At 39.0% G+C, this 26,083-nt stretch overlaps 1 protein-coding gene across 1 annotated transcript; it reads right to left on the bottom strand.

Annotated features, from left to right (window-relative positions):
* Positions 1-351: 351 nt before the first annotated feature.
* ankrd24 (ankyrin repeat domain 24) lies at positions 352-25,698 on the bottom strand. The gene is made up of 22 exons (XM_079807021.1): positions 25,369-25,698; positions 20,814-20,944; positions 20,614-20,702; positions 20,466-20,530; positions 20,321-20,378; positions 20,134-20,204; positions 19,880-19,986; positions 17,772-17,947; positions 17,269-17,291; positions 16,267-16,350; positions 15,036-15,164; positions 13,649-13,768; positions 13,057-13,207; positions 12,775-12,938; positions 11,437-11,603; positions 10,402-11,105; positions 9,976-10,313; positions 6,490-6,723; positions 6,226-6,402; positions 2,578-2,733; positions 1,487-1,552; positions 352-626 (listed from the first exon to the last, which is right to left on the bottom strand). The coding sequence occupies exons 1-22, from the start codon at positions 25,429-25,431 to the stop codon at positions 555-557; spliced, it is 3,345 nt and encodes a 1,114-aa protein (XP_079663147.1). The 5' UTR covers positions 25,432-25,698; the 3' UTR covers positions 352-554.
* Positions 25,699-26,083: the final 385 nt, after the last annotated feature.

Here is a 26,083-nt window from a genome sequence, read left to right as displayed (position 1 = left end):
CTTGCTCCATAAAAATATTATTTTCAATCATTTTCATGTTATGGAAAAGAGCAGCTTGGACATTCTGCAAAGCATCTCCTTTTGTTTTTAACAGAACAAAAACGATACTGAATTGAATGAAGAGATGATGATCAAATTAATTTTTTCGGGAAATATTCCTCTGATTGAAAAGGAAAATACCTGTATTAACAGATGTGCTCAGACTCAGAGGTGAGAACCTTGAATAGCAGGTGCTCTTGAAACAGACAGATTGCCTTTTTAACACCACGGAAATTCATCATAACGTTCCACAAAGTAACATTTGACTTTCAGTATTGTGCGCGGCCTGCAATGAAACCGCAGAGTCGCAAAGAAAGACAAGCAGCGGTTCTCAATGTTTATTGAAACGTGGTACAAAATTATCAGTGTTCCCCCTCATAAATCATCAGGTACAGGAAATATAATCATCTCTGTCATGTTCCAAAACTATATCTTCTCATTCACAGTTTCAATGACGGTGCACAGTGCTGATTCGCTTCGGCTCAATGGTATGTATAGCCATCAGTTAAAAAGCACTAATTTTGACCTTTATGTGTCATACGAAGGATTTGGAGCAAAAGCGCCTGAACTTCTTCATCCATCCGACCCTGTTAAGTCAAAAACATTTGCATAGATAAGCGTAATATAAGACATCAGATGTTCCTGTAGAAGTAAGGTTGGGTTTAAAGGAACACGCATACTTTTTGGGACTTTAGCTTATTCACCATATCCCCCAGAGTTAGATAAGTCCATACCATTCTCATCTCCGTACGTGTCATAACTCTGTCTGACGCACACACTGCTAGCCTAGCTTAGCACAAAGACTGGAGGTAAATGGCTCCAGCTAGCCTACTGCTCAATAAGTGACTAAATAACGCCAACATTTTCCTATTTACATATTGTGATGTGTATAGTTACATCGTGTACTAAGACTGAGGGAAAATGAAAAGTTGTGATTTTCTAGAGTGATATGGCTAGGAACTATACTCTCATTCCTGTGTAATAATCATGGAACTTTGCTGTCGTACCATGTGTGCAGCGGCGCAATGATATTACGCAGCGCCTGAAAATAGTCCCCAGCACGCTTTCTGTGCAAGCAGGTTGTCACGTTTGACGGAAGTTAGCCTATTTTCAGGCGCTGTGTAATATCATTCCGCCGCTGCACTCATGGTACGCCACAAAGTTCCTTGATTATTACGCAGGAATGAGAGTATAGTTCCTAGCCATATCGCTCTAGAAAATCACAACTTTTCTTTTTCCGTCGGTCTTTGTACACGATGTAACTATACACATCACAATATGTAAATAGGCTAGTGGTGTAAATAAGCTAGGCTAGTGGTGTGTGCGTCAGACAGAGTTATGGCACGCACGGAGATGAGAATGGTATGTATGGACTTTTCTAACTCTGGGGGATACGGTGAATAAGCCAAAGTCCTAAAAAGTCGGAGTGTTCCTTTAAGGGTCTCACCTGTACAGCAGCTAATAGATGAGAACGATATATTGAAATGACAGCCTTGTGTTTGCGCTCCCAGTCCTGAGCACAAGAAAGAAAAAACGTTGGTTTTATTCATTTAAACTTGTATACTCTTGAAGAGCCCATATTTTTGGGGTTTATTAGAAAAGGGTTTCATGCTTGAATGTTCATTATTTTTCACATATTTTTCATTGTTGCAGCACCTCTCAGTTTGTCAGTAACGCTCTTTTTAGTTACGGTGTCTATGAAGCCCCTCCTTCTAGAAGGTGCAATGTGCTCTGATTGGTCGGCTGGACCAGTGTGCTGTGATTGGTTAATTTTGGAAATACCCTTTCCATAACCGCAAGTTTTAACATATTACTAAGGCAACTCAACCATCTCTTTATTTGTGTATGTTTTGGGCGGGAATTATTTTAAATGAGGAATATTGTTATATGTTCGGTCCCGGAAGAAAACGAAGGACTTTTTGTCGCACTTGAACAACGAATACACACACAAAAAATTGACTTTATTCGAAGAGTTTATGTGGTTGTAATAATTTTTTTATTTAAATAACCCCTGAGGGGGTCAATGCAAGGAATGCTTCAGTATACATAGACAAACCTAAAAAATGACCCAGCGGAACAGCTAATTCGCTCCATAAGGCCTTCTAGTAGCTAGAGTCATGAAATATCATGTTATGTTTTTTTTTTTCCCCAAGAGGTCTGGTTATTGCATGTTTTGGGGAGTTATTTTGAATTTAAGTTGAAATAATGTGCTTAAATGATATTATTTATTGATAAAATCTAGTAATTTAAAGGTAAATACAATGAAAAATAATACAAAATTGCATTATTAAAATAAAAAAATATTATAAAAATGAAATTATATAAGCTTTCTGGACAAAAAAAGGTATATACATTTTAGGGCTTCGGGTCATTTTGACCCACGGGGGAAGGATTTGTTAGGATGCGACTGTTTACTGAAAGGTTCTGTGGTGGAACCCAAAATGGTTCTTCTAAGGCTTTTCTGTGGAACCTTTATTTTTATAGAGTGTATTTATCAATATGGCTGAAAAAGGGAGGATCCCGTTATGTTTATGGTACCTGGAGTTGCTGTGTTAGTGTGGTCACACGGTTCTGCAGTGCCAGCTGTTGTCCAGGTATCCCTGAGGATGGTGGAGATGGGGAACGTCCCAGCGGGGGACTCAAAGACCCCAGAGCCTCCTTCAGACGAAAAACCTCCTTAGACAACTCTGTGATCTGCAGGGAGACATTAAGAAAGAATCAAATCTCCATTTGGATTTTTGCATCTGGACAAAAATGCATGGACTGTGCATTTGGATCAGGTTTAGAAATTAATAAGGAGTCATGAGTTTATTATAAGCACGCGCCGCAGTTATATTGTCTGCCGCTTTAAATAATCAAGTCAGCTTGATTCTGAAATAAAAGTGATTCCAACAATATCATTCCTTTGCAGAGTTATTGTAATAGTTGTGGTGTGGACCTATACTCATAGAATTAAAATGATTATTATAACTGTATACAGTTATAGTCTTTCATGTGAATGGGCTTTTATATGGCAAAAAAGTGGCTATATAGTCAATGAATCTTACACTAACCTATTCAGTTCAAAAACACTGATTTGTGACTCATTTGCTCAATTCATTCAAACACACTAATTCATTCAGGAATTCAACTCTTTATAAGCGAGTCATTGAATCATTTACTTAACTGATTCGTTCAATACCAATGATTTATTCAGTGACACCACTGCTCTGTGTGTGTGTGGTGTGTGTGTAGCTCAGGTAAACCCTAAGTTATGAGGGCAAAATGTCCCCATAAAGACTACAATATCCAAAATCCTTGATCTTGTGGCGTCCCCATGAGGAAAACAGCTTATACATTTTTAAAATGTAGAAATGCAGGAAGTTTTCTGTGATGGGTATGTTTACGGGTAGGTTTAGTGTAGGGGGATAGAAGATACAGATTGTACAGTATAAAAATCATTATGTCTATGGAAATAAAACATGAAAACACGTGTGTGTGTTGCTCTTTTTTTTTCTTGCCGAAGCTAAAATCAAGTTACTCAATATTAACCCATTATTTTGTGCCATCGATCTGGTCTTTTTGTACAATTTTCTTGACTGATTGGTGGATTGTTTTTTTTGCAGAATCATAGGGAAATATAGTCTTTCAACCAGGAATTTTACAGTTGAACAGGATTATTAAAAAAATTATTCGTTGAAATTCTAAGGCCTTAAAATTAGACTGACCAAATATGTTGTTGTTCTGGTTAAATCAGAGTTAATCACAGTGCAAAACATGTCATTTGCTGTTGCCAGTAGGTGGCGCTATGAATTTAACCGAATATTGGCATGTAGATGTGTTCAGGCCAGGACTCTAAAAAACATGTGAAGTTTGGGGCAGATCGGATATTGTATGCCTGACTTACAACAACTTCCTGTTTCATGAAAACTCAAGATCTTCATAATTTAACGTCACAAAGGCCTTTAGTTTAGACTGACCAAATATGATGTTGATCTGATTAAATCTCTTGGAGGAGTTCGTTAAAGTACAAATGTCTGGAAATGGCAAAATATAGAAAAATCTAAATATCTCACTTCCTGTTGGTTTTCAGATTTTGCTCCCAGGGACTTTTTTGTAGGTATTGGGCTGTTACATGTGTCAACCGAATATCATACTTGTACGTGAAACGTAACGTGAACAGTACTTAAATTAAATTTTGTAGGTGGTGCTATCGAGCCATTTTGTTTAGGCCCTCAAAAATGTGATTCATTTCAGAGAAGAAGAATGATAGGCTGAGCAATTCCAATAGGGTCCTCACACCATCGGTGCTCGGGCCCTAATAATGTGGCCAGATGGCTTCAACAAAAGCATATACCATTGGTTAATCTTATAGCTCACAGTAGGTCTGTCTTTAATGGTATATAAATTAGGGTGACCATATTTTGATTACCGAAAACCAGGACACTCGGCCTGGCAATGAGATACTCAAATGATACTCGAAGTTTACTCAAAGATTCCTTATTAATTTCAATACATTTAAAGGGGTGGTAAAACACATTGTTTTGAAGGCTTGATTGTGTTTGTGGGGTGCACTGTAACATGTGTTCATGCTTCGTTTTTTAAAAAAAATTCATTATTTTTCATATATTTGACCTTTATTCTACACTGCTCTGTCCCTCCTTGTAAAACGGTCTGATGCTTTCCGGGTTGTATGAAGCCAGTCCCTCAAAAATATGCAGTGGGCTCAGATTGGTTAGCTGGCCCAGTGTGTTGTGATTCGCTAACCGCAGTGCACGTTTGTCGGAAACGTCACGCCCCTTACCTTTACCGGTAGACTGTGCTTTGGTCAGTATTAGAAACGATGGCGTCAATAAAACCACACCAATCTGAGCCCGAATCAGACCCAGAACATTTTAGTGAAGATGATCGAGCAGAACCTGTTCATTCCTCAAGAGTAAAGACTGCGGGTCTATAGTGATCGCTACTGAATGGCACTGTTACTTTTGTATTTTTAGAACGATTATAGCCAAATATCTGTCGCAAGAACTATTAACCCAAAACACTAAACACTGGCTTTACTAGTAAGTTAGCCAAATCACACACAGAACCATTTTTAGCATGCCTGTAGATAAACAATACATAAAAGCTCTAATCAAAGAATCATTTACACTAATGCCAAGTTCGCTGTTGAGATTTTAACGTTAGGTGTTTGTAACGATAGGTGTTCGTCGGATAACGTTAAGTATGAATGAGCATTTAACAGACTGGTTTGCAGAACAGTGTTGTCATCTGTTTACTTCCTTGCTACAATGTACAACCTATTACAGGAAAACACATCGATGAAAAATAAATCAGACTTACAGGTTGTGGCCCGTAAACAGCTTCTGTTTGTAAATCCATCTTTCGGGACAAGCCGTTGTGCATATCCTGTATTGAATTGAACTCGCGAACATTGTGGAAGTTTTCCTCCGTGAAATGTGCTGCGGGAGGGAGCCCCGCGCGCGATGTGCATTCACACACTGGCCGCGTTTGTCTCACGCAGCTGACGTTGTGCAAATCCGGCATTGAACTCGCGAAGATGGTGGAAGTTTTCCTCCGTGAGATGTGCTGCGGGAGCCCCGCGCCTGTTCCCTTCTGTCTCATACACACGTGCATATAACATGCTGTATGTTAAACGCTCTGCAACGCACCCCTGTCCCTATGAAGGCTGAACAAAGCAAGTACCCCAGACCTGCAATCCGGATGAATACAACAGCGTTTCCTCGGCATCGCGGCAACAACACTCCAGCCTAACTATACCACAACAGCGCCGCGATACAAAATGGCGCCCCCGCCCCCCCTATTTAATATTCTCGGAGGAGGGGTTTATGTAAATATTGAGCCTGGTGATGTCACCAACCCTGGAGGAATGTGTGTAGTCGCCTACTGGCCGTTTGCTGTAGTTCTTAGAAATGGATTTCTTTAAAAGCAAATATCTCCCTTTGCTTTAAACTTTGAACGTTGTAACTTTGCAGATGTTGTTTATGCTCAAGCAGCAACATTACACGCTAGCTAAAGTTAGAATAGTGAAATCGTGGTTTACCACCCCTTTAAAGTAAGCCCCCTCTGTATGGATAGAAAATTGTTATATTAGGGTCAGGACAGGACTTGAAAACAGGACATGTCCGGGGAAAAAAGGACGTTTGGTCACCCTAATACAAATGATTGGCTTTTTCTCCCCCACACCTTGCGGTCTTTCTCCTTGACGAGCCCCTGCGAGTGCTGGATGTCCTGGTGCAGCTGTTGGATGTGGGTGGACTCAGCCTGAAGATCCGCCAGCTGCTTTTTAACCGTCTCCAGCTGAGATTCAGCCACCTGACGCTCGCTCTTATTAAATAAAGCATCCCGCTGCACCTGGAACACCTGCGGAGGAAGACGTTTTAAAGATATGTACAAACAGATGAAGTGGAAACCGTCATAAACAACATCAAGGACAACACACACACACACCTCATTGGAGGTCTTCTCATGCTTGCGTGCTAGATCAGCTAACTGGGCTGTCAGAGTGTTGATCTCAGCCTGTAGGGAGAGTCTCTGGGCCTCGTGGTCTTCTTTGGACACCAGTCCCTGTTCTAAAGCTTTCTGTGATCGCAGCTCTTTCAATTCCGTCTCTTTCTCACTCAGAGACTCCTTCGCCGCTGTTGCGCTCTGCCGACTCTCCTCTAGAGAGCGCTCTAGCTCTGCCTGAAGAGAGGAAGAATCAAACTTAGTAGTATACCATAGTATACTCTTAAAAATAAATGTTCCACATTTTCGTTGTGATGCCATAGAAGAACTATCTTAGTGTGAGGAACATTTTCATAAAGAACCTTTTTCCACTATAAAGAACCCAATGAATTAATGACCCAATAAAGAACCTCTGTTTTTAAAGATATATGAATGCTAGTTTATTACTTACTGAATACTAAAACTGTATGTATTTCATACAGTGGTTTCACTTTATTTTGATGGTCCCTTTAACTCATCCTGTTGAGGATAAGTAACATTGCATCTACATGTCTACTATAGCCTGACGTCGTCATACTCAGATTCTAGTCAGAATATGAGTCTGATACTGCTCCATTGGGCTGTGATTATGGGGCGTTTCAACCAAACCAGGAAAGACCTCAATTGGATAGACCTACAACCAATCAGAGCAACGGAGTAAGTGACGTATGTTGAGCGACGCATAGTTGTCAACAGAACTCAACTGCACGCACTCTGGAAGAAGTAGAAGAAGAAGATAAGAGTAAACGATCTTTGCCGGTGTTGCAAAAAGAATTTAAGGATGTACTTACCAACACGATCATCATTTTTGAGAGAAATAGTAAAGGTGAATGCTTATACGAACAAGTTCTCCGTTTAGGATTAGAACGAATTCAACCCAAGCACTCTTTGGTGACGTGGATGATTACGTTACTGTTGACCATCTGTTCATCATCGTATAAAGCCCGCCCTGACAATTTCATTGGTCCGAACAGCTCTGGTTCGAGCATAGTTGCTCCACAACGGATCAAGTCCAGACTATTGCTACGTCCCAATTCGCATACTATCCGTACTAAATAGTATTCAAAAATAGAATTAGTATGTCCCAAATCGTAGTATGTTGAAAAAGGTATTCCAAAGATACCTGGATGGTCTACTATTTCCGGTCAGAATTCGAAGTGCAGATCTGTGCACACTCTGACGACTAATATTGCCCTCAACCCATTGCGAGTTGGACAAGGATTCGATTAGAACTACAAATGCGGATAAACAGTGTTAAACAACTACAAATATGTCTGACGGTTAAGTAGAGAGGTTTAGATAAAGGGGTTTAGATAAAGGGGTTTGAATGATTTTCACCTGACGAAAATATATTTATTCAATATTATCCACATTATATTTCACCTGCATTGTGAACTTTTGTAATGATACGTTTGGCCATTAACTTTTAAATGCAACATTATATTTAAACTGCAAACACATGAAAGGAGTCTCTGCATTAAAGACCCGCGAATGGTTGATCAACGCGCTACTACATTTCTCTCCGATAGGGTAGGAAATTAAATTGAATGTGGAGGATTTGAACTGTGACGAAGATTGACAGGGCATGCATACTCTTCTGCTACACACTCATAAGAATGTACTTTTTCTTCACAAAAACAGTACATACTTTTAGGTCGTAGTATAAGTAGGTGAATTGGGACACAGCACATATTTACCAACTCTCATTAGAGTGTTAGTAGAGTATTAGTAGACTGGTAGGGTTAGGGTTAGAATAAGTTGAAATGTAGTTGCAAAGTTACTTAACAGCAAGCAATAGCCGTCATTTCACAGTCTTGGTTAACTATAGACCCAATATAGCTATGAGTAACCCACTTATTTTTTGCCTACTATTCACTAAGGAAGTAGGTATATTTGGATGCAGGGATAGCCATTTTGATTTTAGTAGCTTTGAGAAATCCACTTTACTTAAAGCGTTAGTTCAACCGAAAATGAAAATTATCCCATAATTTACTCACCCTCAAGCCATTGTTGGTGCATATGACTTTCTTCTTTAGTTATACTAAAAATATCCTGGCTCTTCCCAGCTTTATAATGGGAGTGAATTGTAGCATTTTTTTGAAGCCCAAAAAAGTAATCCATACGGCTCCAGGGGGTTAAAGGGATAGTTCACCCAAAAACAAACTTTTTATGTTTATCTGCTTACCCCCAGGGCATCCAAGAGGTAGGTGTCTTTGTTTCTTCAGTAGAACACAAATTAAGATTTTTACCTCCAACCGTTGCAGTGTGATAGTCGTATAATGTATGTCAATGGGGATATTTTAGAGTATGAGAGCAATGAGAGTAAAAACACATAGACATACGAATCCTTATTAAACCATGCGGCTCGTGGCGACACATTGATGTCTTAAGACACGAAACGATAGTATCAGTACAGTATTTATGTTATTTTTTTACCTCTTATCAGATGAATGTCATCTAGTATTCCCAGCGCCATAACTTCCGGCGAATAAGGTCAAAATACTGGCGCGATCAAAGATATATATACGTAGATGCCTCATTCAACCGATCCGCGCAGGCACTAATGAGGAATCTATGTATATATCTATGCACCGGTATTTTGCATGTATTTTGACCTTATTCGCCGGAAGTGGTGGGGCGGGGACAGCTGATGCAGAGCCATAGAAAAAAATGAAATGCATTTTTAAATATGGATATTTTTCTTACACAAACGCATCGATTCGCTTCAGAAGACCTTTATTAAGACCCCGGGGCTGCGTGGAGCACGTTATTTCACGGACAGATGCATTTTTTTATGGACTTCAAAAACAGAGCAACTATTATTGCTATTATAATGCTTGGATTAGCCTGAACATTTTTAATATAACTCAGATTTTATTCGTCTGAAAGAAGAATGTCATATACACCTCGGATGACTTGAGGGTGAGTAAAACATGGGCTAATTTTCATTTTTGGGTGAACTATCCCTTTAATAAAGGCCTTCTGAAGCGATGGGTTTTTGAAAGAAAAATATTCATATTTATATCTTCATAAACTATAATAATTGGCTACCGGTAACGGCCGTACGCTAGTCTAGTTCAGGGCTGAAAAGTGACCTCTGACAGCATGACATATTGACAAACACGGAAACGCAGTTGATGGAGCAAAACAAAACACCGGTCACAAATTAGAAGTCCAAAATGATAATTTAAAAAAGAAATGTTATAAGAGCTTGAGTTTGTTGACCAACCCTATTTGTTTGAACCGAGAGAGGTGTCTACTTTCATATACAGTCATATACACCTAGGATGTCTTGAGGGTGAGTAAATTATGGGGTAATTTTTAGGTGAACTAACCCTTTAATCAAATCATGTATTTTGTGAATAATTTTAAGTGCATCATTAAAAAGAACTGATTCCAAAGAACAATTAATTTGTGCAATGCAACATTTTAGCATCTAGTGTAACTCACCTTGACTTTATCATGTTCTTCCTTACTAACTGAGTCTTTTTGCGCAGCCTTCAGCTCTGATTCCAGTCTGGCGAGCTCGGTTTGAGCATGCTCACGCAGTGCCCTCTCGGCTTGCAGCTCTTTCTCTGTTTGAGCAAGCTGCTGGGCTACTGCGGACAGCGTCTCCTGGTGTTTGACAAGTGGTATTGCATCTCTCATTTGTTGTTCATCCTGAGCCCGGCTCTCTCTCTCGGCACACAGGCTGTCCAGAGCTTGTGCTGCTTCTTGCCTCGCAACTTCCAGCTCCTCCTGTATCGCCTCCAAGGTCCGTCCACCCGGCGACAGATGCAGGGAGTGCTCTGATTGGTCAAAAATGGGAGTTATATTTAAATGCTGGAATCAAATGGTTATTTCTGAGAGTCTCGAAGGGACAACAGGTGCACTCACCAGATGCAATGGAAACCTCTGAGCTCTCAGATGGGTCCTCGTCGTCCTCATTTTCCTCTATGTGGGATGGGGGACGGAGCCTTTCCAGCTCCAGCAAGGCCTGGTTGAGTCGGGTAGCCACTTCGGCTCGTTCTTGAGCTAGCTGGTTAAGCTGAAGACCCAAATTGACCTGAACCTCATCAAACCGAACTCGAGGGACGCTCTCCTTCAACTCCCTCTCCAGTTCTTCCACCCGTGTCTGTAACCCGTTCACCGGCGCTCCCTCGCCCTCCTTACACCCTGCCGCTTTGCTTTGCTCCAGGGTTTTTTCCAACTCTTCCACCTGCTTTTTGAGGCTCACAACTGTCTCGTTCTCCTCCTTTCCCTCTTTCCCTTTCTCTCTACCCTGCAGATCTGCCTCAAGTTCCTTTACCCTCTCTTTCAGCTGTTGGATGGTGTCATTGTCACCTTCACTAAGTCCATCCCCATCTTTCTTTTTTCTGGCTAGCTCCGCCTCCAGCTCCTGCACCCTCGCTCTCAGCTGCTGGGTCTCCAAATTTGCCCCTTTCTCTGAGGACTCAGAGCCCCCTTCAGGCTTCGCTCCAGCGTCCTCCACTGAGTAGACCCCCAGACGCATCTGTTCTTTGAGTTCCTCTAACTCGGCCTGGGCTTGCGCCAGCTGTTCCTTCATCGCGCTTTGATGTTTCTCCTCTTTTTCTTCAGATCTGAGAAGAAAAGCAAACATTTTAATTACATGACAGGATTCATGTGTGCATGAGTGGTGGATATTAGTTTAGTCTAAGTAGGAGCCAGTTCCAATGTCTACCAACAACATCCTTATCAATAGTCAATTTTCTCTTTACAAATATTTTTTTTGTTAATTTTGAGTAAATATTGTGTTAAATACGTGTTCACTTAAATTGAACACATTGAATAGATGTCTTGGCGACACAAACAGTGTATGCTATTAGTAAATCAATTGCCTGAATATGAAATCATCTGAATCATATCAAGAAAAAGATTGACATTAGTCTGATTTGATTTTAACTACATTACCCAGGATCCTCTGCGATGCTTGAGGCTTCAGTTGAAGCCTGGGCTCTGGAGTATTTCTCCTGTAGTTCCTCAAACTCTTTCCTCAAAGATTCATACTGAGCTATGGAAACAAAATCTGGACCCGAGCTCTGCATATCCGTGTCATCCTTCTCAAACATCTCTAGCATCTGCAGACAACAACACAATGGAATTGTTTTTTTTGTTTTTTTTCCCCCCGAATATGGTAATAACTAATGTATTTATTGGTTTTCTCTTTAAGGACAGCCCATGTAGTTACCATATGAGCCATTACCCTCATAGAGTTCTTTGATCTGTTTGTTTAACCCTGGACTTCAGTGAAATACAACCCAGCTTTTGAGAACTCTTGCAAACATTGATTTATGTCAAACACGCAGTTATAAGAATTCAATTTGCTACAAACAATTCTGATTAAGCTCATTTGCATGAGAAAACATGAGCTTGCCGCACGTTCCCCAAACATTCCCCACAAGGGCTTTGTAAGTGGAATGCCATTTTAGCGCTTAGCATTACATGCCACGCTATTTTTACCAGAATATTCTACAGTACCACACTGATCTGATTAGTGCTATTATACTGTCAGCTGTTTTAGCTTTATAAATAAACTCTCTGTATCTTGAAACATGAGATTAAAATTTAAAAGGGAGGTATGTGTCAAAGTGTAACCATACGCCATATCTATTTGGTTTGATCTGAATAAAGAAATATGTCAAACGTTTTTTTATGCTGTTCTTATGAAAATAAAGCACATTTTAGATTTTTTTTTTGCATTGGGACCTTTTTTTGTTACAATTAAGTACATTTCCCACTCAATTCACAATACTGTAATGCAATAAAATTGCATTTTCATTAGTCTAATGCTATAAAATAATGATATATTTAAGTATTTATATATGTTTTTCAATAAAGAAATTACCATTTAAAATCAGCATTGAGAATCATAATAAAAAAAAAAATCTAGGTGCTTTACTATAATACGCAATTCACCATATATGTTGTAAATAAATATGTTAAAATATGCTGATCCAAAGTGAATATATGAGCTGTATATACAGCATCAGGTTGAAATAGTACGTGCTGTGTTTTCCTTAAAATCTCTATAGCGAACTGTAGTGCTTTAAGAAGCAGGTCAGATGCAGTGTGTGGTTAGTGCATATATGTCTGTTTTTATCTTGTCCATCTGAACAACCTTTAAAAGGCTGCTAAAAAACATCTAAATACAGACAATGAGGTCAGCGTTCTATATGTGCGTGTTTGTGTATGCCTTTGATTTTATAGTGCTTTGTCGGCATGTGTGCGTTTAAAGGAAAGAGCCTCCACCTGCACTTTGAGAACCAGCTCGGCATTCTGGGAGGTCAGTTCCTCCACTTTTCTGCGAAGTTGCTCCACCATGGCAGGATTCCCCTGAGAGGCGCCCTCATCCCTGTCAGCCGGCGAATCAGCATCTAGTCCACGTGATTGCCTAGACAGCAACTTCTCTGCTCCTGATGACGTACATGTTCATTATGTCCACTTAATATGGGATGTGACCCCTATCAGGGTCTTTCCATCCAAACTACAGTACTTCCAAACTTTATGTGACAGGAACTGTTCTTGGCTCACCCGGGAAGTCCAGCATGTCATCGGAGTCCTCCGCGTCTTCTGAGTCACAGGTCACACCGCTCACCCGAGCCGCTCTCAACTCCTCCAGCTCGGCCAGCAGCCGGTCACGCTCTGCCTCAGTCACGCTCAGACGCTCTCTCAGAGAGTTTAGCTGAAGAACAATTGTGATTGCTGCTATAAAGTGACTAAATCATTCATATCTAGGTTTCAAAAATGGCAAACATCATGTAAAATGATTAAAGAGTGATGAAGCCAATCAGTTTATGGGAATGATTAGGAGGCCATGATGGACAGAGGCCAATGGGCAAATTTGGCCAGGATGCCGGGGTTACACCCCTACTCTTTTTCCAAAAGACATCCTGGGATTTTTTTATGACTACAGAGAGTCAGGACCTCGGTTTAAAGTCTCATCCGAAGGACGGTGCTCTTTGACAGTATAGTGTTCGCATCACTATACAGGGGTGTTAGGACCCACACAGACCACAGGATGAGCACCCCCTTTAACTGAAATTTGACTTTTCAAGAGTTTCAAATCTCATTTTGTTCCCTGTCAGTGCAAAATAAGTTTATTATAGTTAAATAAGTGCAGTACCTCCTCCAGGGCAGTGGTGGCGCTACTCTGCTGCTGCTCCAGAACCTTAATTTTCTGCAGTAGGCGCCCTCTCTCCAGTCTGAGCTTACGGATCTCTTCAAAGACCTCCTCATCCTCCGTCTGACACACAAACACAGATTGCAACATAGTTGCATGTATGTGATTATTCCAACTTACTAAATGTGTACATTATTATAATCAGTGTTGGGGAAAGTTACTTTCAAAAGTAATGCATTACAATATTGCGATACTCCCTAAAAAAGTAACTAATTGCGTTACTTAGGTAACTTAGTAATGCGTATGGAAAGTAATGCGTTACACTACTTTTGTGTTACTTTTACTTACGTGGGCTGGGCTTGCTTGTCTGTTTTTTAATAACAACAAAAAAGTTATATTTATGGAACATGTGAAACCCCTTTATCACCAAACGTAATGAATAAGCCTCAGGCTGAAGGAAATGCAAATTCACTCCTGTAGAGTAGAAGGCGTAGCTCATCGAAGGTAAGCAGCAAAGACATTGGATAATAATATGAGATTAATACATAAAGTATATTTGTGTAATTAACATTTAATTATTGCAGGTTTGCATAATATTCTGAGGTTGTATTTCACTGTTTTTGTTCATTTTGAGGAATACTGAATGAGAAGAGTAAATGCCTGCTCACATTTATGGCCCTATTTTAACGATCAAAGCGCCTGGTCTGAAGCGCATGGCGCAAGTGCACTTAGGGCATGTTCGAATCCACTTTTAATATTTTAACGACGAGAAAAATGATCGGTGCGCCCGGAACATGGTCTAAAAGGGTTGTCCCTATTCTCTCTATGAGTAATGGGTGTGTTTTGGGCATAACGTGTAAATAAACCAATCAGAATCTCATCTCCCATTCCCTTTAAAAGCCAGTTGTGCTTGCACCATGGCGGATTCACTATTTACATTTACATTCACTATTTAAATGCATTTGCTATTTAAACAATGTGGCGCAGGACGGGAAAATGATAACTGCGTCGGGCTGAAACTAGCAAAAACCGGGTTGTGCCGGGTGTATGATAGGGCCCTTAGTCTAGAACTACAATAAACATCATGTTTACACACAACGCCTCTGCACTTACTCACGGTTTCACTTGGGGACATGTTAGTCAATAAATGGGAGAAAAAAGTAACTTGCGTTAATTACTTGAAAAAGTAACACGGATATTTTGTTGTAAAAGTGTGCGGTACTTTACTCGTTACTTGAAAAAAGTAATCTGATTACGTAACTTGCATTACTTGTAATGTACCCCCAACACTGATTATAATGTACTGTAACTGCTGACTATGGGTTATGTTGGAACAATCAGGGCTATAATTCATTAAAAGCATAATGTTTTTACATTCCTTGCCACTCACAAGGTTCTCAGATGAGGGAAGTTGGGTCCTGGGGGCGGGAGAGGGCGGACCAGGGCTCTGGGATTCAGGTGATTGGGTGGGGACAGGGGGAGGTGGCATACTTGTGGCATCTGAGGAAGGGGCCGGGCCCTGCGAAATTATTATGCATAAGCCATGCATATGTAAGTGAAAACAATGGCTGCCATTCAATAACCATGTGTATGATATGGCCCTATGATTTATGTAAAGCAGAAAATGCAGACTGAATCACGGAATCCAGTCATAAAAATAGAATTGACAGTATATTTAAATTTACCAAATTTTAATTTGTGAAAAAAAAAAAAAAAAAAATTCATAGGACCCTGGGTATGCACAAATTTGTGCGTGAAATCTATGTACGAATGTTTTCACAAAAAAAAAAATCATGATTCATCAATAGCTCTCAAATTAGCAAGAAAGCCCTTATATGGATTGTTTGGGCGTATTTTATGTAAATGACTAACCTTGAGCATGTGCTTATTTCGAATCCATTAACATTAGAACGAGGTTAAGAACAAATTCATCTGTGTACATACAGGCTAAGAATTAGCTAGACATTTTTACACAAGTTCTCCTGTGCGCATAAATACGAATAATCCATGAAATGATTGACCCAATGTCATGCATTTAAAGGAATAGTTCACGCAAAATGAAAAGTCCATCATGCTATGATGTTTATTTGTCCTCTTTTAAAGGGATAGTTCACCCAAAAATGAAAATTCTGTCATCATTTACTCACCCTCAAGTTGTTCCAAACCTGTATGAGTTTCTTTGTTCTGCTGAACACAAAAGAAGATATTTTGAAGACTGTTTGTAACAAAGCAGAGAGAGCAACCATTGACTACCATAGTAATTTTTTCCCTACTATGGTAGTCAATGGTTGCTCTCTCTGCTTGGTAACAAATATTCTTCAAAATATCTTATTTTGTGTTCAGAATAACAAAGAAACTCATACAGGTTTGGAACAACTTGGGGGTGAGTAAATGATGACAGAATTTTCATTTTTGGGTGAACAACCCTTTAAGCTTACAGTCCCTTCATTGTTGGAATAGAGCAGTGTGAACATTTATTAAAACATCTAATTTTATGTTCCACAGAAGAAGAAAACGCATACAGTTTTGTATTGACAGAATTTTTGAGTGAACTATCCCTTTAAGACAAGCTTTCCTTATAATAGCAGTGTTTCATAGGATCCATGAATCCCATGTTGTACCTGAGCAGGAGATTTAGGAGGCGGAGGGGCTTTCCTCTTGCGAGGGGTGGTTCCGCTAGATGGGGGATTGGGAGGGGGAGGAGCCTGCTGATGTGCACAGGGTTTCAGGATGCAAAGGTTAGAAAGCAAAGCAAGTAGCAGCAATGTTAGTCAGCTTTGTAACATGCACTTCTGTCAATGATAAATGTGAATGCACCTTAAAGGGTTAGTTCACCCAAAAATGAAAATTCTGTCATTAATTACTTACCCTCATGTCGTTCGACACCCGTAAGACCTCCGTTCATCTTCGGAACAGAAATGAAGATATTTTAGTTGAAATCTGATGGCTCTGAAAGGCCTCCATTGGCACAATGCACTTTACACTCTCAAGACCCTTAAAAGGTACTAAAGACGTCGTTATAAAGTCCATCTCACTACAGTGGTTCTACAATAACTTTATGAATCGGCGAGAATAGTTTTTGTGCGCAAAAAAACCCTGAATAACGACTTACATAGTGATGACGATTTCAAAACAAGGCATCATGAAGCTTCGAAGCGTTATGAATCAGTGAGTCGATTCAGCAGTTTGAATCGCCAAATTTCAGCAGTTTGGTGGTTTGACACGTGATCCGAATCATGATTCAGAGCCATCAGATTTCAACTAAAATATCTTCATTTCTGTTCCAAAGATGAACGGAGGTCTTACGGGTGTCGAACGACATGAGGGTAAGTAATTAATGACAGAATTTTTATTTTTGGGTGAACTAACCCTTTAAACCAGAAGTTTAGGCTAGAAATTGGCAATTCCGTCTGGTGCCACAAGGGGCGCAAAAGTTACACACATAGATACTGCAGTTACCCTACACTCAGTTGAAGTACAAAATTGGCTATATTTGTGAAACATTTGTATTTTACAGCAGCATAATACATCCCTGACTGTCCTTGAGGATTTTCTCTGGTTTAGCCATGTGATAAAGTGTTGGAAGGGGCTGCTTTATTTTAAATGCCATTAGTAACAATTACCTCCTCACTCGAACCCTCAGCAGCTGGGAATGCACAGGACAGAAATAAGAAACAGACAGCAGTGCGGTGAGACTCACACACACCACTCCAAAAACACATTGTAAACCACGTTCAAACACATAACTATATATAATCTTGCCGTTCCACCACATGCTCACTGTTGCAGTAAAAAAGAGGCAACATGAAAGCAGACAGGCAGCACATTTATCACTCTGTCAGGTGGTACGACCACAGGGGCCCTTTATTAACACTGGGATCCATTTCCAACTCAGTCCAACATATGTTTCCAATCAGCTTTTGTAACTTGAGTTAGCAAACTTCTCTATTTTTTCATCCATTGACCCAACGTAACATCTGCTTTTTAGTCTCTCCTCTCAGATTACGAGCATATCCAAATGGAGATGGGGCCAAACATCAGAGGCGGGGGGGGGAGAACCACCAGGCTCCAGATGGCCCCTCTCTCTAAGGAATTAAAGGTGAGGGCTTGATGTGTGTGTGGTTACCTGCAGTCACGCCTTCGTTCTGCAGAAGCTGGGTTATATTGTGGTTGCCGGCAGTGTTGCTGTAGTTGGCGGAGTTGTGCCCCAGGGCGTCGGATAGGTGTGGGTTAGCTCCGCCCTTCAGTAACACCTCTACAGTCTCCATGCTGTCACTCTCGCAGGCCAACATCAGCGCTGATCTGCCTCGAAACACATAATGAGACCAGACCACACAGGACAATTGAGTTCAACAGTGCCCGCCCACTTTTTCAGGAGTATATTTTATATAATTTCCATTAATTTCTCTCATATTTCAAAAATGTTTTCGTTAAACGGTTAGTTCAACCAAAAATGAAAATTCTGTCATCAATTACTCACCGTCATGTCGTTCCAAACCCATAAGACGTTCTTTCATCTTCAGAACACAAATTAGGATATTTGTGATGAAATCTGAGAGCTTTCTGTCCCTCCGTTGACAGCTACACAACTGCCACTTTGACGCTTCAAAAAGTTCATAAAGAGATCATAAAACTAATCCATTTGAATTGAGGCCAAATTTTCTGAAGAGACTCGATCGCTTCAAAAGCCGAAATTCAATCTGTTCATCATATATTCACATATAAAGATTGATCAGTCGACATAAACAGAAGCTCGACTGTACTTGTTTGACGTGTGAGAACAAACCTCATTGGTTGTCGTGGAAGCTCAAACGTGCTGCGTAACACATGAGAATAAACCTCATTGGTTTTCGCATGTCAAGAGAACATGCTTGAGCTTCCATTTAATGTTGATGTTGATGAATGTTTATATATGAATAAAAGCCAAAACAATTCAATCTGTTCATCATTGAAAGCAGAAAATTTGGACTAAACCGCTTGATTCATATGGATTTGTTTTACAACCTCTTGAAGCGTCAAAGTGTCAGTTGCGTAGCTGTCAATGGAAGGACAGAAAGCTCTCAGATTTCATTAAAAATATCTTCATTTTTTGTTCTGAAGATGAACGAAAGAAGCAACATGAGGGTGAGTAATTAATGTCAGAATTTTCTAAATAAATTTTCTAAACTAACCCTTGATTATAGCGTTATTATAGCTTAACAGCTATGAGGTGAATAATAACATTACAAACTTTGATTTGAAGCAAAAAATAAAAATTGAAAATTGAACAAAAATATAAAAGGTACAAGGAAAGAACTACAATACCATGAAGCATTGTGAACAGCATAATCGAATTAAAACCAATGGACAAATATAAAACTACTAACTTTAAAAATGTTGACTATATATATATATATATACATACATATATACATTATATATATATATATATATATATATATATATATATATATATATATATATATATATATATATATATATATATATATATATATATAATATAATTTTTTTTTTTTTTTTTTTTTTTTACTAATTGTATTTTTTTATTATTAGTTTTTTAGTTTTATTTTAGTTTTTTTTCTGCATTTTGGTAAATTGTGTCTGTGGGGGAAATTAATAATGCAACAATTACATTAAAAGTAGATGCCAAATGACTTTTCACTAGAGTAAAATTTATCAGGAGATGTGTGAGGGTTTGATACGCTGATGTCAATTATGTTATAGTTCTATTACTATTATTATTCTATACTATTATATTATTTAATAATAGTTTGAACTAGCCGTTATTTTTATATAATCAGTTTTCATTTTAGTTTAAGCTTTAGTCATTTTCTTATGTGCTTTTGTCTATTTTTAGCTTATCTAAATTGATTTTAATTTCAGATTTATTTTTTGAAATATTTAACTTTAGCTTACTGTATATTTCAGTTAGTTGCCAAGGTAACATTTCATCTAATTTTCTTTTCAAGTTAACTTTAGCTTACTGTATATTTCAGTTAGTTGCCAAGGTAACATTTCATCTAATTTTCTTTTCAAGTTTTTCATCTAATATTTATATTTTATTTCAGCTTATTCCAATTTTTAAAAAAATGTGTAGTGGTTTTAGTTTTAGTTAAAAATAACAATACTGATTGAAACTTTGCAATATTTTGTCCTTTTTGAAAATAAAACAAAACAAAATAAAAATTTAAAGATTCTTCAAATTTTATACCAGCTGTTTAAAGCATATCCAACCTGCCCTGGTTATCCTGTATATTAGGATTGGCTCCTCGTTCCAAAAGAAAGGCACACAGCTCGACTCTGCTCATCTGGGCCCCCAGGATCAATGGAGTTGACCCATCCTAAGAGAAAACAGTAAGTTTAACCCTTTAGATTTGGTGGATACTTCAATGCATACATTCATACAAATAAAAAGTATATCTTGATTGTAACTTCAGATAGAAAAGTAAATGATCCTTTTACACTGTGTTGTGTTCAAATTAACTTACTCCATCTTGAGTATCAAGGTTGGCTTTAAAGTCCCAAAGAATCTCAGTGCAGGACAAGCAGCCACTTACAGCTGCACAAAAACAAATACACAATGAACCAAAAACAGCTTCCTCTTCCATATTACATAGCAATACAATGTTCTGTGTAAATGTTAATACGTTTGAATATTAGAGGCGTTTTTATTACCAGCATGGTGAAGGGAAGTCCTCCCAAAACTGTCCGTGGAGTCCACAGGCATCCTCTCCTACAGGATGAATATTACAACTGTACTTCAACATCAATAATAGCTCTATTTTTTCTAGGACTATGGGATTATGTTCAACACTCCTACCTGAAGAAGTCTCTTTAGACAATCTGGCTGTCCATTCTTAGCAGCGAGATGGAGAGCATTAAAACCTACACAGAGAAAACAACCCACTGAACTCACTCTCACTGAAATCTATCACATCTTCCATTAGTAAAACTAGAGTAAATCATACCTGTGCCATCTGTTACGTTGATGTCCACCCCATGAGAGAGGATGACCTCTAGACAATCCAAACGACCTCGAGATGCACAAAGATGGAACCTGTGGACAACGCCTTTCATTGTTAATGTGTTTAGTAGTTTTTACAAGAATAAGTCACTTAAGCGAGGCCAGTGTGTGGTTTAACACAGTTGTAATCACAGGTCCACTCACGCTGATTTGCCCTCCGTGTCCAATTTGGACGGGCAGAGACCTTTCTTCACTAGCAGCGTGGCTACTTTTTCTGGATCATTCTGTTCCACAGCCTGCAACAATCTTTCATCGGTCTTACTCCAGTCCTGACTCTAAAAACACACAAATACACATCATTTATTTAAACACTTTTAAAGGGATAGCTCACCCAAAAATGAAAATTCTGTAATTTACATATCCTCATGTTAATCCAAACCTGTATGAGTTTCTTTCTTCTGCTGAACACAAAAGAAGATATTTTGAAGAATGTTTGAAATCAAACAGCCGATCTTAGCCCCGCCCACAACATTTGAGGTCGGGAAGTTCGGTCTGGACTTGATCCGTTGTGGAGCAATTATGCTCGAACCAGAGCTGTTCGGACCAATCAAATTGTCAGGGCGGGCTTTATACGATGATGGACAGATGATCAACAGTAGAGAGCTAGTTCGTATATGCATTCACCTTCACTATTTCTCTGAAAAATTATGATCGTGTTGGTAAGTACTAGGGCTGTAATCAACCAAAGAAAATCTTGGTCGACTGAAGTCCTGAAATTTTCGACTAAAAATCGACTAAAAATGACGTTAGGAAAAAAAAAGTTAAATTAATTAGCTACGCACTGTGCGCAGTACTTGGTAGCCTTGTTGTCTGCATAAATTAATTATAAATAAACATAAAAAACTAGTAGGCTATTTGCAGTATATTAAATCGTTTCTGAGCTGATTATTTTGCACTGAAATGAGTCTGACACACGAGTCTGTCGGCTCTGACAGCGTCGCATCACGTGCACCTGCGCAATATCATAGCCTATGATTTCCCAAAATATAGTACTATTGTCAACTAAATATCATCACAAGAACTTTTGAGGAATATGCAACATAATTTAGACAATTGTTTTTGTCATATGTATTATAATAACTGACAGACAGTATAATTTCAGCCGCTCTGTGCAGCTCGAACATAGGATCAGCTGAGCTCAGCTTCGCGGCTGAGACACGAATAGACTATTCACTTAAAGCTTTTACTCTTAAACACAAAAGGCAGGTCCACTTTAATAAAAAAGGAATATTTATTAAACAAGCCAGATCAATAGCAGAAAAAACGCTCTCACAATTAAATAAATAATATAAGTTACAGAAAACTAGCCTTCTTCAATCTGTCTCTCTTCTCCAGTGGGTTGGGCTAATCCAAAAGTGAAAACAATGGGGGTGTTTTGAAGACAGACTGTTACCTGTGAAACAGGGGTGCTCTGAAAACACCCCCATTAGCAATTAGTGCTTTCCACCTGATTAAATGAACGCGGCGCGGCAAAACTGATTAAATGAACGCGGCAAAACGGACAGTACAGATCCACTTTTGCGGCACGACTGAAGCGTGGTGTTGTGACGCTTCCCCTCATGTGTATGTTGATGGGCGTTCCTCAAGTTTACCGCTATGGGTGTGCGTTTGAGCCAGCGGGGAATGAAAAACAAAGGACCGGCGAGAGACTTCTCTTCGCCAGTTGGTTGGGCCAATCCAAAAGAAGTGGAAACAATGGGGGTGTTCTGAAGGCAGACTGATACCTGTGAAACAGGGGTGCTCTGAAAACACCCCCATTAGCAATTAGTGCTTTCCACCTGATTAAATGAACGCGGCGCAGCAAAACTGATGAAATGAACGCGGCAAAAACTAATGAAATGAACGCTGAAAAAAATCGACCAATCAAAATTTTGGTCGAGCCAGAACGTATCGACCAATAATCGACTAATCGACTGGGAGATTACAGCCCTAAAGTACTCCGTGTATCCTTAAATTGTTTTTACAACACTGGCAAAGATCGACTCATCTTCTTCTTCTACTTCTTCCAGTGTGCGAGCAGTTGAGTTCTGTTGACAACTATGCGTCGCTCCGTTGCTCTGATTGGTTGTAGGTGTATCCAATTGAGTGCAGAGGCATTTTCTTTCCTGGTTTGGTTGAAACACGCCCCATAATCACAGCCCATTGGAGCAGTATCAGACTCATATTCTGACTAGAATCTGAATATGACGACGTCAGGCTAATTGACTCCCATAGTAGGGGAAAAAAAACTGTGGAAGTCAATGGGGTCCATCAACTTTTTGGTTACCGACAATCGACAAAATATCTTCTTTTGTGTTCAGCAGAAGAAAGAAACTCAAAATTGTAATCCCTTTAACTCTAAACACAATCTTATAAACGTTTACACCATGTCCAATTTACTGAAAAAATGCAAGTGGACTGAATGACAAACAATTTGAATATTATACTTGACTTTACCATCTGTGACTGCGACCAAAATCTACTTCCTAACCTATTACAAACGTGAATACATAAAAAGTTTAGATCTACTGTCAAACTGTTCAAACAGTAAAAAACAACAACAATTGTATTCAGTATTTTCGTCTAAACAGAGATACATTAACTCTGATAAATTCAAAATATTAAGACATTTTCAGAGAATATATCATGAATTGTTTTTATTCCACTGGCAAACATCTCGGTTACTGTAACCCTTGTTCCCCGAAGGAGGGAATGGAGATGTTGCATCGAACATGACCAACTGAAAGGGAACTGTTTTTTTCCCCTTGTTTTAAGTAAAACATAACTAAATTGAGTTAGATTTGTGATTGAAACAGAAAAAATATATTGCATTACTCCCTAAAAAAGTAACTAGTTGCATTACTTAGGAAAGGAAAGTAATGCGTATGGAAAGTAATGCGTTACACTACTTTTGAGTTACTTTTTCTTACCTGGGCTGGGCTTGCTTGTCTGTTTTTTAATAACAACAAAAAAGTTCTATTTTTGGAAAATGTGAAACCCCTTTATCACCAAACGTCACGAATAAGCCTCAGGCTGAAGGAAATGCAAATTCACTCCAGTAGAGTAGAAGGCGTAGCTCATCGAAGGTAAGCAGCAAAGACATTGGATACTAAAGTGAGATTAAATACATAAAGTACATTTGTGTAATTAACATTTAATTATTGCAGGTTTGCATAATATTCTGAGGTTGTACGACGAGAAAACTGATGGGTGCGCCCGGCACATGGTCTAAAAGGGTTGTCCCTATTCTCTTAATGAGTAATGGGTGTGTTTTGGGCGTAACGTGAAATAAACCAAGCAGAGTCTCATCTCCCATTCCCTTTAAAAGCCAGTTGTGCTTGCATCATGGCGGATTAGCTATTTAGATGGTGGAATTGGCGAGCGTTAAGACTGAGCGCTTCTCGAGATAGGAATCCTTTTATTTTTTATATTTAAAAATGTGTGTGTGCTGCTGCGCGTCCCTGTGTGTGTAATAAGCAGAGTATATGCGTGTTGTGGACCTGCTATAGGCGCACATTACTAACGCGCTATTAAAATAACACAAAAAATACTGCGGCATTGACTTTAAACCAGGTTTTTGTTGGTCAATGGCGCAGATGTTTTCAGTTGCCTCAAAATAGCAATGCGCCTGAACACAACTCTTTTTCTGACCAGCACGCCCATGGGCGAACAGATGGGCGCAAGTGCATTTGCTATTTAAACAACAATAACTGCGTCAGGCTGAAACTAGCAAAAAACACTTGGGTCGCGCCGGGTGAATGATAGGGGCCGTACTGTTCGCAGTCGAAAATGACAAATTAAAAAAAAACTTTTTTGCGATATCAACCTCAAATTTGGAACATAACTCGTTTAGATTTATGGCTTTGATTTTCTAACAGTTTTAGAGTAAAACATGTTTGGGAAAATATATATTTCACATAAAGTTGTAAAATAGTATTTTTGTGCACTTTTCATAATAATAAACTTTTCATCACTTTTTTAAAAAACCTTTTTCACTTGAGCATAATCTGTCATGTGTCTTCATTAAAAAGAGACCAAACTCAAGATTTATGAGAGTTGAAGTTGGAAATTACATTTTCAAGTCTATGAGACCTCTCAAAAAGTGGTTAGCAGGTAATAAATGGATCATAACTATTCCATAAATATAATTTGGTACCATAAAATCCCCTAGAAATACAACATATTAAATAAAAAAAACATTATCAAACTAAAATATAGTGCATTCATTTCATTGAAATTAAAAAAGCAGCACCAGCAGTGGGTTAAATTTGTAACCATGATGTACCAATTTCATTTGATTCATCAGTTACATCGCGACCACACTGTACAAATTTGTTCCCTCGTTTTAATTAAATTGTAATCATGTTGTACCAATTTCGACTCATTCTAGTTACATCGTGACCACATTGTACAAATTCATTAAATTGCGACCATACTAAAGCATTCCTTTTAGTTAAATCGTGACCACGTTGTACAAATTTGTTCCCTCATTTTCATTAAATCAAAATGGCCACATTTGAACTAAAAACAAGGGAATATATTCATAAGTCGTAGGAACAAATTCACAATATCTTTTTTGCTTCTCAAGTACATTTATCTTGTTTTAAGGCTGTTTAGATATGTTTACTAAAAAATATAAAAATAATGATAAGGAAAATGTTGTTGCAATGCAGTCTCGTGTTTCCATGTGTCTCCCCTCACGAGGAGGGGCTGTACATACCGTAATAACACCGTAACACATGCAGAAGCGTCTCATTGGGCTAAAGACGACATGAGGATCCATAGAGCTCAGAGGACGTATGAAACCTCTGCTTCTTTCCACGAGCCATCCACACTACGTGCCCTCCACAAGGACGATAAATACTTCCACAAAAAAGATCAAATCTATCATAAAAAAGCCAAGGTTATGACTTTATATCTAATCTGTCGGTAGCAACACAAAGGCCTAAATGCCACTAAATATGCAACTCTGATTATATATCCAATTGCTGAAATCTGTCCTGCTTTGTCAAGTGCAACTCTTGCTATGCCGTCCTGTTCTGCTGTCTGCAGAGATATACGACACACACTGCAGTCACTGCCTGGCACACACACACACACCTCTCTGTCCCGGTGTCCTTCTTTTTTTACTCTCCATCCCAATTCTGTCTAACTTCTCTGCAATTCCATATATTTTACCGTACATCTCGCATCTCGGCTAATCGTTCTCTGGTCCCAAAGCTACTGTATTAGCATCAGGGGGTGAGAACTCAAACACAACAGAGAAACACGCAGTCAGCAATCAGACTAAATGGAGGTATAGGAATAAACAGTTTGGGTTCTGCAACCCCTCCCAGTGTCTAGTGCACATTAGTGTATCACTTTCATGCTAGCTCAGTCTGATTTAGTCACTTCCTGTGATGATGTACAGATGCTGTAGAATAACAGTTTTGTGT

This window comes from Gobio gobio (genome assembly GCF_949357685.1).
Source record: "Gobio gobio genome assembly, chromosome: 24".
Classification (NCBI taxonomy): Eukaryota; Metazoa; Chordata; class Actinopteri; order Cypriniformes; family Gobionidae; genus Gobio; species Gobio gobio.
Note: the sequence above shows the minus strand (reverse complement) of the source record. Positions and strands in the feature narration are given on the sequence as shown.

What these genes read in the sequence shown, in the direction of transcription:
- ankrd24 (XM_079807021.1), bottom strand. Translation starts at nt 25,431, where the DNA reads ATGGATCCTCATGTCGTCTTTAGCCCAATGAGACGCTTCTGCATGTGT. An exon ending in ATACAGGATAACCAGGGCAG is followed by an intron (nt 17,948 to 19,879) that starts GTTGGATATGCT and finishes GTTTCGAGGCAG; the next exon opens with ATCAGCGCTGATGTTGGCCT. An exon ending in AGCTGGTTCTCAAAGTGCAG is followed by an intron (nt 11,604 to 12,774) that starts GTGGAGGCTCTT and finishes TGTTGTCTGCAG; the next exon opens with ATGCTAGAGATGTTTGAGAA.